This window comes from Cricetulus griseus, chromosome 8, assembly GCF_003668045.3.
Source record: "Cricetulus griseus strain 17A/GY chromosome 8, alternate assembly CriGri-PICRH-1.0, whole genome shotgun sequence".
Classification (NCBI taxonomy): domain Eukaryota; kingdom Metazoa; phylum Chordata; class Mammalia; order Rodentia; family Cricetidae; genus Cricetulus; species Cricetulus griseus.
Window position 1 is genome coordinate 54,106,366 of NC_048601.1, and position 14,174 is coordinate 54,120,539.

At 47.5% G+C, this 14,174-nt stretch overlaps 3 protein-coding genes across 3 annotated transcripts; all 3 read left to right on the forward strand.

Annotated features, from left to right (window-relative positions):
• The first annotated feature begins 352 nt into the window (after nucleotides 1-352).
• Nucleotides 353-2,319, forward strand: LOC113837029. Its single transcript, XM_027428989.2, has 2 exons — nucleotides 353-524; nucleotides 1,595-2,319. Exons 1-2 carry the CDS (start codon nucleotides 458-460, stop codon nucleotides 2,317-2,319), a joined length of 792 nt encoding a protein of 263 aa, XP_027284790.1. The 5' UTR covers nucleotides 353-457.
• Nucleotides 2,320-4,817: 2,498 nt separating this feature from the next.
• Nucleotides 4,818-6,782, forward strand: LOC113837021. Its single transcript, XM_027428834.2, has 2 exons — nucleotides 4,818-4,983; nucleotides 6,058-6,782. Exons 1-2 carry the CDS (start codon nucleotides 4,917-4,919, stop codon nucleotides 6,780-6,782), a joined length of 792 nt encoding a protein of 263 aa, XP_027284635.1. The 5' UTR covers nucleotides 4,818-4,916.
• Nucleotides 6,783-9,398: 2,616 nt separating this feature from the next.
• LOC113837020 lies at nucleotides 9,399-11,359 on the forward strand. The gene is made up of 2 exons (XM_027428833.2): nucleotides 9,399-9,564; nucleotides 10,635-11,359. Exons 1-2 carry the CDS (start codon nucleotides 9,498-9,500, stop codon nucleotides 11,357-11,359), a joined length of 792 nt encoding a protein of 263 aa, XP_027284634.1. The 5' UTR covers nucleotides 9,399-9,497.
• Nucleotides 11,360-14,174: the final 2,815 nt, after the last annotated feature.

Below are 14,174 nucleotides of genomic sequence, written 5' to 3' on the forward strand. Positions count from 1 at the left end.
CTCTAGGGTTAAGTAGGGACTATTTTGGTTTGGTTTTGTTTTTCCAGACAGGGTTTCTCCATATTGCTTTAGGGCCTGTCCTGAAACTTGCTCTGTAGACCAGGCTGGCTTCAAAGTCGCAGAGATCCACCTGCCTCTGCCTCCCAAGGGGTGGGATTATAGGCGTGTTCAAACAATGCCCGGCTTGAGTAGGCTATGTTTACTTAGTTTACATATTTAGCCTTGATCAAAGTGGTAGTACCTTCTGAGATAAGCAGCTCAGGTCGGAACACCCTGCCACTGAATGATTGGATCTGGAAATCTGTGCCCTCCCACCAGGTGTCCATGGGTATATAAGACCACACAGCATGCCTCTGAAGCCAGAGAGTCCTAGACACAGCTTCTAGAACAGGACAGGAGGAAAGACCAGGCCCTCTTTCAGAGAATCTCAGTAGCTGTTCAAGGAAACCTCAGGATAATGATGGCAGGAAAACACATCGTGGAAGACCAGATCGAGGAGGAGTACAGCCTGTTTGGAGGCTCAGGTAAGGTCTTTCACGGACTATGAATTATGGGGGATTTCCTTTTGGATGGGAGAGGGACTGCTGTCTTTGCAAGAGTCTTTCCACACCTACCAGGTCTTCTGGCTAGTACACCCCGGGTATTGGAACTAGAGCAGCTTACAGCTGGGCAGAAGTGGCCAACTGCCCGCCTTGCAGTAGATGGAATATTTGAGCTTGCCTCACGCCATAGCTGGTGCCTAGTGAGGTTTCTTGTGACGGTACATAGAAGCAGCTCATGGGGGAACCAAAAGGAGAGCATTTTGTTACTGTTGTTGTTCCGGTGTCATTCACTCTTGTTTTCTGAATTTCAAGTTTGAATTCAGGCCTTCACACTAGCTAGGCAAACACTCTACCCTTGACCTTGACTTGTATCCCAAGTTCATACATTTTTTTTTTATTTTTAATTATTTTGTCAGACAGGGTTTCTCAGTGGCTCTGGAGGCTGTTCGGGAACTAGGTCTTTTGGACCAGGCTGGTCTCTGAACTCACAGGATCCTCTTGCCTCTTCCTGGCTAGCGCTGGGATTCAAGGCATGGGCCACCAACTCCTAGAGGTTTATTTTCTCCTTCTTTATTGAAAAACTTCTTGAATTAGGGGCACACTAAATGGCCCAGACTGGTCCATAAGTTCAGTTAGAAAGGTGGGTGTTTAGCACACAACTCTAATCTCAGCACTCTGAGGCAGAGGCAGGAGGACCTCTGTGAGTTCTAGGCCAGATAACGTCTTCAGAGTGAGTTCCAGGACAGGCTCAAAAACAATACAGAGAAATCCTGTCTCAAAAATTAAAAAAAAATTAATTAGTGAATGGGTTTGAGGACCATCTAGCGCACGAGTGGCAGCTTCTTGGTCCTGTTTAGTTAGACATCCAAAGAGCGGTGTCCTATAGCTGCTACACAGCTGTGAGCATAGTTACTCCTAGTGGCTGGCACCTGCTCTGCCCCATTCCCACCCAAGCAAAAGGCTCTCCACCTGAGTCTTGCTTCCTCTATCCCTTGATTCCCTCCATGTCTTCTGCTTTCTGCCCTCCTAACTCTGCCTGTCTCCCCCAACAGACAAATTGAAGCCTCTCAGAGACACACTGATGGGTGGCCTGTATGGAGATCACTTGAAGACTCCTGGATCAGAGGAAGGGTTCGCAACACAGAGGGATGAAGGAAAGTACCAGGAGGGTCCAGAGGACCCCTGGTTTTCATTGGCTGGTTTCTATGCCTTTGGTATTAGCCAGACTTTGATGAACAATACCTCATGGCCCATCAGGAAGGCTCCCTTTGTCTCCTGCTGGAGCATGGATAGCTTGCCAGAAGCCTTTCCATGCCTCAACATTTCGTCTTGTTTGGACTGTCGTTGGACATGGGGTAACACCAGCTCTTGTCAACAGGTCCAGAGCCAGTACCCAGTGTCCAGGGCAGCCAGTGCATTGTCTTGCTTGAAGGGATTCCAGCCCCCTGATAACTCAGGCTCTCCAGCTGTGACCGTGGACACTTTGAGCCACCGTCCCCAAGAGGGAGGACGAGCTGCTGCCAACTCAACCAGGGCCATGGGGAGAGGCCACCAGTCAGGCTCACCCTCAGGACAGGCTTCTGGCTCTAGTCAATGGGGCAGCCTACCACCTCCCAGCCCAGCACTCCAGCCTCTGTCCCCTTCGTCCACCCCAGATGTCGAGCTACAATCCCACTGTCCCAACATCTCAGTGCCTCAAGCCAGGGCTTTCGGCCCCCGCCAACACCCCCGCCCCCGCCAACCACACTGCCGCCGCAGCCTCCACTTTGAACACTGATCACTTGATCAGACGCCCAGAAACATGATGGACTTTCACCACCAACTAACTCCCTTCAGCCAGGCACTCCTGCCCCAAACTTTCTCCATCTCAATGCTCTTCCTTGCTCTGCAACCCACCATCTGTCCCCAACCCAAGTCTTGATGCAGCCTCCTCGTCCAAATGAAAGCCTGGCGTTTATCTCCACAAGCCCACCTGGAAGACTCAGTCTGAAGACCTTGTGAAGCTCCTCCAGAGAAGACCACTTGATTGTGCATTCAAGCCCCAGAGAATGTCTTTATTGGACTACTGGCAACTCTGCTGGGTGCTAGGGACTACACCACACTCCTGAGCCTTTCTCATGGGTGAGCAGGTGCCGTGGGATCAGAATTACAGAAGCCAAAGAGCTGAAGTACTGACTCTATACACCATTGAGACTTTCCCAGACCCGTGGATATTGGTTGGATGAGTTCTTTGTTTCCGGTTCCCAGATTGGCAGGTGGCTCCCCCAAACCCAGGACCACTCTTCCAAAGACTGTGCTTGGAATAATGTGAACCCAACTTGCCTATAAACAAGGTCAACCTGGGAGGCACCCCTGTGTCACACTCTAATAAATTATTATCTCTTTCCTACATTCTCTGTCTGGAGTGAGTTTTTCAACAATCAATAGGCACTGGGAAGCAAGGGGGAGGGAGTTTGGTGGGGTGGGGGTAGACACTTGGGACACTCTTGCCCATCACATGAGGTTTCCATGTCTGTTTGTGTGGATGCTTTGAGACAGTGTCTCTCCATAGGAAGCCGCATGGCTCCCAAAACACACATGTAGACCAGGCTGGCTTTGTACTCAGAGATCCATCTGCCTGTGTCTGCCCGATGCTGGGATTAAAGTGTGAGCCCTGCATAATATTTCTTGCTCACCATTTCTCCAATCCCAGAAACTCTGGTGCTTAACATTTAACATGAAGCCCAAACGGGGGTTTCCACACCTCTGATAATGACATTGCCTTCTCATTCACGCCTATAGAAGGACACTAAACAAGGACGATTTTGCTTTTTGCATGCAAGTCCATTCCTCAACTGGCATTGCAACCATTTGGGGGACATTGTGGGGTTCACTAAAGACCAGTTGACACAGAAATACGGCTATAGCCTTGGGTCTTCCATCCAAAGGCAACCATCCTTGGATTAGCTGGACCAGAGTAAGGAACTTCTTCTAAGGAAAGATTTTAGGAATACTAAAAGATGATAGATAGATAGATAGGTCGATAGATAGATAGATTGATAGATAGATAGACAGATACTTTCATTGACAAAGGAAAACTGAGTGCCTCTCATTAAGCCTTTCCTTGACCTCTTCACACCAAACGGGTTTGAGGTGGAAGACTTTACTTCATTTTATTGTATAGTCTTGATTAAAAGTGCTAGCACTTTCTGGGATACGCACAAGAGCCAAGCACCCTCCACTCAATGATTGAATCTTGGAAACCCAGCCACTCCCACCAGGTCTCTAGTGGCTAAAAAGAGCACACTGGAGTCCTGAAATTAAAGGCGTGAGACGTACCGAATATTACTTGCATGGTTTGAAGAACCTACATGAAAATCGGGTTCTTAAATTTTTACCTTGAGCCTGAACTGGGAATTCTCACCTCTGATAATGACATTGCCTTCTGTTGTAAGCCTCTAGAAGGACATTTAGAATGAGGCTTCTGCTCTTTGCCTTCAAGTCCATTCCTCAACTGGCATTACACCATATTTTTGAGGACATTCTGGTGTTCACTGATCACCAGCTGTCCCTGAAGACCAACTGAGAAATCCCAACTCCTAGACTGAACCGCTACCTCATTCTTGGTTCTTCCATCCACAGGTGAGCCTCCTTAGATTAGCTGGCCCAGAGACAGGAAGCTATTGCAAAAAATGACTCTAAGTATGTTCATAGACACATGGGTAGATAGATAGATAGATAGATAGACCATAGATGATAGATATGTTCATATGTAGATTGATAAAGGGATACAAAGAAAGATGCATACATACATACATACATACATACATACATACATATATACATACATAGGTAAATAGATCAGTTCATTGACCTAGGGAACCCTGGCTAGACAGTATTCAGCAAAGTGTACCCCTGAAACTGTCCCTGGAATCCAACTCTAGGGTTAAGTAGGGACTATTTTGGTTTGGTTTTGTTTTTCCAGACAGGGTTTCTCCATATTGCTTTAGGGCCTGTCCTGAAACTTGCTCTGTAGACCAGGCTGGCTTCAAAGTCGCAGAGATCCACCTGCCTCTGCCTCCCAAGGGGTGGGATTATAGGCGTGTTCAAACAATGCCCGGCTTGAGTAGGGAATGTTTACTTAGTTTACATATTTAGCCTTGATCAAAGTGGTAGTACCTTCTGAGATAAGCAGCTCAGGTCGGAACACCCTGCCACTGAATGATTGGATCTGGAAATCTGTGCCTTCCCACCATGTGTCCATGGGTATATAAGACCACACAGCATGCCTCTGAAGCCAGAGAGTCCTAGACACAGCTTCTAGAACAGGACAGGAGGAAAGACCAGGCCCTCTTTCAGAGAATCTCAGTAGCTGTTCAAGGAAACCTCAGGATAATGATGGCAGGAAAACACATCGTGGAAGACCAGATCGAGGAGGAGTACAGCCTGTTTGGAGGCTCAGGTAAGGTCTTTCACGGACTATGAATTATGGGGGATTTCCTTTTGGATGGGAGAGGGACTGCTGTCTTTGCAAGAGTCTTTCCACACCTACCAGGTCTTCTGGCTAGTACACCCCGGGTATTGGAACTAGAGCAGCTTACAGCTGGGCAGAAGTGGCCAACTGCCCGCCTTGCAGTAGATGGAATATTTGAGCTTGCCTCACGCCATAGCTGGTGCCTAGTGAGGTTTCTTGTGACGGTACATAGAAGCAGCTCATGGGGGAACCAAAAGGAGAGCATTTTGTTACTGTTGTTGTTCCGGTGTCATTCACTCTTGTTTTCTGAATTTCAAGTTTGAATTCAGGCCTTCACACTAGCTAGGCAAACACTCTACCCTTGACCTTGACTTGTATCCCAAGTTCATACATTTTTTTTTTTTTTATTTTTAATTATTTTGTCAGACAGGGTTTCTCAGTGGCTTTGGAGGCTATTCTGGAACTAGGTCTTTTGGACCATGCTGGTCTCTGAACTCACAGGATCCTCTTGCCTCTTCCTGGCTAGCGCTGGGATCCAAGGCATGGGCCACCAACTCCTAGAGGTTTATTTTCTCCTTCTTTATTGAAAAACTTCTTGAATTAGGGGCACACTAAATGGCCCAGACTGGTCCATAAGTTCAGTTAGAAAGGTGGGTGTTTAGCACACAACTCTAATCCCAGCACTCTGAGGCAGAGGCAGGAGGACCTCTGTGAGTTCTAGGCCAGATAACGTCTTCAGAGTGAGTTCCAGGACAGGCTCAAAAACAATACAGAGAAATCCTGTCTCAAAAATTAAAAAAAAATTAATTAGTGAATGGGTTTGAGGACCATCTAGCGCACGAGTGGCAGCTTCTTGGTCCTGTTTAGTTAGACATCCAAAGAGCGGTGTCCTATAGCTGCTACACAGCTGTGAGCATAGTTACTCCCAGTGGCTGGCACCTGCTCTGCCCCATTCCCACCCAAGCAAAAGGCTCTCCACCTGAGTCTTGCTTCCTCTATCCCTTGATTCCCTCCATGTCTTCTGCTTTCTGCCCTCCTAACTCTGCCTGTCTCCGCCAACAGATAAATTGAAGCCTCTCAGAGACACACTGATGGGTGGCCTGTATGGAGATCACTTGAAGACTCCTGGATCAGAGGAAGGGTTCGCAACACAGAGGGATGAAGGAAAGTACCAGGAGGGTCCAGAGGACCCCTGGTTTTCATTGGCTGGTTTCTATGCCTTTGGTATTAGCCAGACTTTGATGAACAATACCTCATGGCCCATCAGGAAGGCTCCCTTTGTCTCCTGCTGGAGCATGGATAGCTTGCCAGAAGCCTTTCCATGCCTCAACATTTCGTCTTGTTTGGACTGTCGTTGGACATGGGGTAACACCAGCTCTTGTCAACAGGTCCAGAGCCAGTACCCAGTGTCCAGGGCAGCCAGTGCATTGTCTTGCTTGAAGGGATTCCAGCCCCCTGATAACTCAGGCTCTCCAGCTGTGACCGTGGACACTTTGAGCCACCGTCCCCAAGAGGGAGGACGAGCTGCTGCCAACTCAACCAGGGCCATGGGGAGAGGCCACCAGTCAGGCTCACCCTCAGGACAGGCTTCTGGCTCTAGTCAATGGGGCAGCCTACCACCTCCCAGCCCAGCACTCCAGCCTCTGTCCCCTTCGTCCACCCCAGATGTCGAGCTACAATCCCACTGCCCCAACATCTCAGTGCCTCAAGCCAGGGCTTTCGGCCCCTGCCAACACCCCCGCCCCCGCCAACCACACTGCCGCCGCAGCCTCCACTTTGAACACTGATCACTTGATCAGACGCCCAGAAACATGATGGACTTTCACCACCAACTAACTCCCTTCAGCCAGGCACTCCTGCCCCAAACTTTCTCCATCTCAATGCCCTTCCTTGCTCTGCAACCCACCATCTGTCCCCAACCCAAGTCTTGATGCAGCCTCCTCGTCCAAATGAAAGCCTGGCGTTTATCTCCACAAGCCCACCTGGAAGACTCAGTCTGAAGACCTTGTGAAGCTCCTCCAGAGAAGACCACTTGATTGTGCATTCAAGCCCCAGAGAATGTCTTTATTGGACTACTGGCAACTCTGCTGGGTGCTAGGGACTACACCACACTCCTGAGCCTTTCTCATGGGTGAGCAGGTGCCGTGGGATCAGAATTACAGAAGCCAAAGAGCTGAAGTACTGACTCTATACACCATTGAGACTTTCCCAGACCCGTGGATATTGGTTGGATGAGTTCTTTGTTTCCGGTTCCCAGATTGGCAGGTGGCTCCCCCAAACCCAGGACCACTCTTCCAAAGACTGTGCTTGGAATAATGTGAACCCAACTTGCCTATAAACAAGGTCAACCTGGGAGGCACCCCTGTGTCACACTCTAATAAATTATTATCTCTTTCCTACATTCTCTGTCTGGAGTGAGTTTTTCAACAATCAATAGGCACTGGGAAGCAAGGGGGAGGGAGTTTGGTGGGGTGGGGGTAGACACTTGGGACACTCTTGCCCATCACATGAGGTTTCCATGTCTGTTTGTGTGGATGCTTTGAGACAGTGTCTCTCCATAGGAAGCCGCATGGCTCCCAAAACACACATGTAGACCAGGCTGGCTTTGTACTCAGAGATCCATCTGCCTGTGTCTGCCCGATGCTGGGATTAAAGTGTGAGCCCTGCATAATATTTCTTGCTCACCATTTCTCCAATCCCAGAAACTCTGGTGCTTAACATTTAACATGAAGCCCAAACGGGGGTTTCCACACCTCTGATAATGACATTGCCTTCTCATTCACGCCTATAGAAGGACACTAAACAAGGACGATTTTGCTTTTTGCATGCAAGTCCATTCCTCAACTGGCATTGCAACCATTTGGGGGACATTGTGGGGTTCACTAAAGACCAGTTGACACATCCAATCTCACACACAGAAATACGACTGTAGCCTTGGGTCTTCCATCCAAAGGCAACCATCCTTGGATTAGCTGGACCAGAGTAAGGAACTTCTTCTAAGGAAAGATTTTAGGAATACTAAAAGATGATAGATAGATAGATAGGTCGATAGATAGATAGATAGATAGATAGATATAGATAGATGGATAATAGATAGATGATAGAAGATAATAGATAGATAGATAGATAGATATATAGATAGATAGATAGATAGATTGATAGACAGATAGACAGATACTTTCATTGACAAAGGAAAACTGAGTGCCTCTCATTAAGCCTTTCCTTGACCTCTTCACACCAAACGGGTTTGAGGTGGAAGACTTTACTTCATTTTATTGTATAGTCTTGATTAAAAGTGCTAGCACTTTCTGGGATACGCACAAGAGCCAAGCACCCTCCACTCAATGATTGAATCTTGGAAACCCAGCCACTCCCACCAGGTCTCTAGTGGCTAAAAAGAGCACACTGGAGTCCTGAAATTAAAGGCGTGAGACGTACCGAATATTACTTGCATGGTTTGAAGAACCTACATGAAAATCGGGTTCTTAAATTTTTACCTTGAGCCTGAACTGGGAATTCTCACCTCTGATAATGACATTGCCTTCTGTTGTAAGCCTCTAGAAGGACATTTAGAATGAGGCTTCTGCTCTTTGCCTTCAAGTCCATTCCTCAACTGGCATTACACCATATTTTTGAGGACATTCTGGTGTTCACTGATCACCAGCTGTCCCTGAAGACCAACTGAGAAATCCCAACTCCTAGACTGAACCGCTACCTCATTCTTGGTTCTTCCATCCACAGGTGAGCCTCCTTAGATTAGCTGGCCCAGAGACAGGAAGCTATTGCAAAAAATGACTCTAAGTATGTTCATAGACACATGGGTAGATAGATAGATAGATAGATAGACCATAGATGATAGATATGTTCATATGTAGATTGATAAAGGGATACAAAGAAAGATGCATACATACATACATACATACATACATACATACATACATACATATATACATACATAGGTAAATAGATCAGTTCATTGACCTAGGGAACCCTGGCTAGACAGTATTCAGCAAAGTGTACCCCTGAAACTGTCCCTGGAATCCAACTCTAGGGTTAAGTAGGGACTATTTTGGTTTGGTTTTGTTTTTCCAGACAGGGTTTCTCCATATTGCTTTAGGGCCTGTCCTGAAACTTGCTCTGTAGACCAGGCTGGCTTCAAAGTCGCAGAGATCCACCTGCCTCTGCCTCCCAAGGGGTGGGATTATAGGCGTGTTCAAACAATGCCCGGCTTGAGTAGGGAATGTTTACTTAGTTTACATATTTAGCCTTGATCAAAGTGGTAGTACCTTCTGAGATAAGCAGCTCAGGTCGGAACACCCTGCCACTGAATGATTGGATCTGGAAATCTGTGCCTTCCCACCATGTGTCCATGGGTATATAAGACCACACAGCATGCCTCTGAAGCCAGAGAGTCCTAGACACAGCTTCTAGAACAGGACAGGAGGAAAGACCAGGCCCTCTTTCAGAGAATCTCAGTAGCTGTTCAAGGAAACCTCAGGATAATGATGGCAGGAAAACACATCGTGGAAGACCAGATCGAGGAGGAGTACAGCCTGTTTGGAGGCTCAGGTAAGGTCTTTCACGGACTATGAATTATGGGGGATTTCCTTTTGGATGGGAGAGGGACTGCTGTCTTTGCAAGAGTCTTTCCACACCTACCAGGTCTTCTGGCTAGTACACCCCGGGTATTGGAACTAGAGCAGCTTACAGCTGGGCAGAAGTGGCCAACTGCCCGCCTTGCAGTAGATGGAATATTTGAGCTTGCCTCACCCCATAGCTGGTGCCTATTGAGGTTTCTTGTGACCGTACATAGAAGCAGCTCATGGGGGAACCAAAAGGAGAGCATTTTGTTACTGTTGTTGTTCCGGTGTCATTCACTCTTGTTTTCTGAATTTCAAGTTTGAATTCAGGCCTTCACACTAGCTAGGCAAACACTCTACCCTTGACCTTGACTTGTATCCCAAGTTCATACATTTTTTTTTTATTTTTAATTATTTTGTCAGACAGGGTTTCTCAGTGGCTTTGGAGGCTATTCTGGAACTAGGTCTTTTGGACCATGCTGGTCTCTGAACTCACAGGATCCTCTTGCCTCTTCCTGGCTAGCGCTGGGATCCAAGGCATGGGCCACCAACTCCTAGAGGTTTATTTTCTCCTTCTTTATTGAAAAACTTCTTGAATTAGGGGCACACTAAATGGCCCAGACTGGTCCATAAGTTCAGTTAGAAAGGTGGGTGTTTAGCACACAACTCTAATCTCAGCACTCTGAGGCAGAGGCAGGAGGACCTCTGTGAGTTCTAGGCCAGATAACGTCTTCAGAGTGAGTTCCAGGACAGGCTCAAAAACAATACAGAGAAATCCTGTCTCAAAAATTAAAAAAAAATTAATTAGTGAATGGGTTTGAGGACCATCTAGCGCACGAGTGGCAGCTTCTTGGTCCTGTTTAGTTAGACATCCAAAGAGCGGTGTCCTATAGCTGCTACACAGCTGTGAGCATAGTTACTCCTAGTGGCTGGCACCTGCTCTGCCCCATTCCCACCCAAGCAAAAGGCTCTCCACCTGAGTCTTGCTTCCTCTATCCCTTGATTCCCTCCATGTCTTCTGCTTTCTGCCCTCCTAACTCTGCCTGTCTCCGCCAACAGATAAATTGAAGCCTCTCAGAGACACACTGATGGGTGGCCTGTATGGAGATCACTTGAAGACTCCTGGATCAGAGGAAGGGTTCGCAACACAGAGGGATGAAGGAAAGTACCAGGAGGGTCCAGAGGACCCCTGGTTTTCATTGGCTGGTTTCTATGCCTTTGGTATTAGCCAGACTTTGATGAACAATACCTCATGGCCCATCAGGAAGGCTCCCTTTGTCTCCTGCTGGAGCATGGATAGCTTGCCAGAAGCCTTTCCATGCCTCAACATTTCGTCTTGTTTGGACTGTCGTTGGACATGGGGTAACACCAGCTCTTGTCAACAGGTCCAGAGCCAGTACCCAGTGTCCAGGGCAGCCAGTGCATTGTCTTGCTTGAAGGGATTCCAGCCCCCTGATAACTCAGGCTCTCCAGCTGTGACCGTGGACACTTTGAGCCACCGTCCCCAAGAGGGAGGACGAGCTGCTGCCAACTCAACCAGGGCCATGGGGAGAGGCCACCAGTCAGGCTCACCCTCAGGACAGGCTTCTGGCTCTAGTCAATGGGGCAGCCTACCACCTCCCAGCCCAGCACTCCAGCCTCTGTCCCCTTCGTCCACCCCAGATGTCGAGCTACAATCCCACTGCCCCAACATCTCAGTGCCTCAAGCCAGGGCTTTCGGCCCCTGCCAACACCCCCGCCCCCGCCAACCACACTGCCGCCGCAGCCTCCACTTTGAACACTGATCACTTGATCAGACGCCCAGAAACATGATGGACTTTCACCACCAACTAACTCCCTTCAGCCAGGCACTCCTGCCCCAAACTTTCTCCATCTCAATGCCCTTCCTTGCTCTGCAACCCACCATCTGTCCCCAACCCAAGTCTTGATGCAGCCTCCTCGTCCAAATGAAAGCCTGGCGTTTATCTCCACAAGCCCACCTGGAAGACTCAGTCTGAAGACCTTGTGAAGCTCCTCCAGAGAAGACCACTTGATTGTGCATTCAAGCCCCAGAGAATGTCTTTATTGGACTACTGGCAACTCTGCTGGGTGCTAGGGACTACACCACACTCCTGAGCCTTTCTCATGGGTGAGCAGGTGCCGTGGGATCAGAATTACAGAAGCCAAAGAGCTGAAGTACTGACTCTATACACCATTGAGACTTTCCCAGACCCGTGGATATTGGTTGGATGAGTTCTTTGTTTCCGGTTCCCAGATTGGCAGGTGGCTCCCCCAAACCCAGGACCACTCTTCCAAAGACTGTGCTTGGAATAATGTGAACCCAACTTGCCTATAAACAAGGTCAACCTGGGAGGCACCCCTGTGTCACACTCTAATAAATTATTATCTCTTTCCTACATTCTCTGTCTGGAGTGAGTTTTTCAACAATCAATAGGCACTGGGAAGCAAGGGGGAGGGAGTTTGGTGGGGTGGGGGTAGACACTTGGGACACTCTTGCCCATCACATGAGGTTTCCATGTCTGTTTGTGTGGATGCTTTGAGACAGTGTCTCTCCATAGGAAGCCGCATGGCTCCCAAAACACACATGTAGACCAGGCTGGCTTTGTACTCAGAGATCCATCTGCCTGTGTCTGCCCGATGCTGGGATTAAAGTGTGAGCCCTGCATAATATTTCTTGCTCACCATTTCTCCAATCCCAGAAACTCTGGTGCTTAACATTTAACATGAAGCCCAAACGGGGGTTTCCACACCTCTGATAATGACATTGCCTTCTCATTCACGCCTATAGAAGGACACTAAACAAGGACGATTTTGCTTTTTGCATGCAAGTCCATTCCTCAACTGGCATTGCAACCATTTGGGGGACATTGTGGGGTTCACTAAAGACCAGTTGACACATCCAATCTCACACACAGAAATACGACTGTAGCCTTGGGTCTTCCATCCAAAGGCAACCATCCTTGGATTAGCTGGACCAGAGTAAGGAACTTCTTCTAAGGAAAGATTTTAGGAATACTAAAAGATGATAGATAGATAGATAGGTCGATAGATAGATAGATAGATAGATAGATATAGATAGATGGATAATAGATAGATGATAGAAGATAATAGATAGATAGATAGGTCGATAGATAGATAGATAGATTGATAGATAGATAGACAGATACTTTCATTGACAAAGGAAAACTGAGTGCCTCTCATTAAGCCTTTCCTTGACCTCTTCACACCAAACGGGTTTGAGGTGGAAGACTTTACTTCATTTTATTGTATAGTCTTGATTAAAAGTGCTAGCACTTTCTGGGATACGCACAAGAGCCAAGCACCCTCCACTCAATGATTGAATCTTGGAAACCCAGCCACTCCCACCAGGTCTCTAGTGGCTAAAAAGAGCACACTGGAGTCCTGAAATTAAAGGCGTGAGACGTACCGAATATTACTTGCATGGTTTGAAGAACCTACATGAAAATCGGGTTCTTAAATTTTTACCTTGAGCCTGAACTGGGAATTCTCACCTCTGATAATGACATTGCCTTCTGTTGTAAGCCTCTAGAAGGGCATTTAGAATGAGGCTTCTGCTCTTTGCCTTCAAGTCCATTCCTCAACTGGCATTACACCATATTTTTGAGGACATTCTGGTGTTCACTGATCACCAGCTGTCCCTGAAGACCAACTGAGAAATCCCAACTCCTAGACTGAACCGCTACCTCATTCTTGGTTCTTCCATCCACAGGTGAGCCTCCTTAGATTAGCTGGCCCAGAGACAGGAAGCTATTGCAAAAAATGACTCTAAGTATGTTCATAGACACATGGGTAGATAGATAGATAGATAGATAGACCATAGATGATAGATATGTTCATATGTAGATTGATAAAGGGATACAAAGAAAGATGCATACATACATACATACATACATACATACATACATACATACATATATACATACATAGGTAAATAGATCAGTTCATTGACCTAGGGAACCCTGGCTAGACAGTATTCAGCAAAGTGTACCCCTGAAACTGTCCCTGGAATCCAACTCTAGGGTTAAGTAGGGACTATTTTGGTTTGGTTTTGTTTTTCCAGACAGGGTTTCTCCATATTGCTTTAGGGCCTGTCCTGAAACTTGCTCTGTAGACCAGGCTGGCTTCAAAGTCGCAGAGATCCACCTGCCTCTGCCTCCCAAGGGGTGGGATTATAGGCGTGTTCAAACAATGCCCGGCTTGAGTAGGGAATGTTTACTTAGTTTACATATTTAGCCTTGATCAAAGTGGTAGTACCTTCTGAGATAAGCAGCTCAGGTCGGAACACCCTGCCACTGAATGATTGGATCTGGAAATCTGTGCCTTCCCACCATGTGTCCATGGGTATATAAGACCACACAGCATGCCTCTGAAGCCAGAGAGTCCTAGACACAGCTTCTAGAACAGGACAGGAGGAAAGACCAGGCCCTCTTTCAGAGAATCTCAGTAGCTGTTCAAGGAAACCTCAGGATAATGATGGCAGGAAAACACATCGTGGAAGACCAGATCGAGGAGGAGTACAGCCTGTTTGGAGGCTCAGGTAAGGTCTTTCACGGACTATGAATTATGGGGGATTTCCTT

Excerpts from the sequence above, each read along its gene's own strand:
- LOC113837021 (XM_027428834.2), top strand. The coding sequence starts at position 4,917 with ATGATGGCAGGAAAACACATCGTGGAAGACCAGATCGAGGAGGAGTAC. Across the intron at positions 4,984-6,057 it reads CAGCCTGTTTGGAGGCTCAG|ATAAATTGAAGCCTCTCAGA; the intron begins GTAAGGTCTTTC and ends CTCCGCCAACAG.
- LOC113837029 (XM_027428989.2), top strand. The coding sequence starts at position 458 with ATGATGGCAGGAAAACACATCGTGGAAGACCAGATCGAGGAGGAGTAC. Across the intron at positions 525-1,594 it reads CAGCCTGTTTGGAGGCTCAG|ACAAATTGAAGCCTCTCAGA; the intron begins GTAAGGTCTTTC and ends CTCCCCCAACAG.
- LOC113837020 (XM_027428833.2), top strand. The coding sequence starts at position 9,498 with ATGATGGCAGGAAAACACATCGTGGAAGACCAGATCGAGGAGGAGTAC. Across the intron at positions 9,565-10,634 it reads CAGCCTGTTTGGAGGCTCAG|ATAAATTGAAGCCTCTCAGA; the intron begins GTAAGGTCTTTC and ends CTCCGCCAACAG.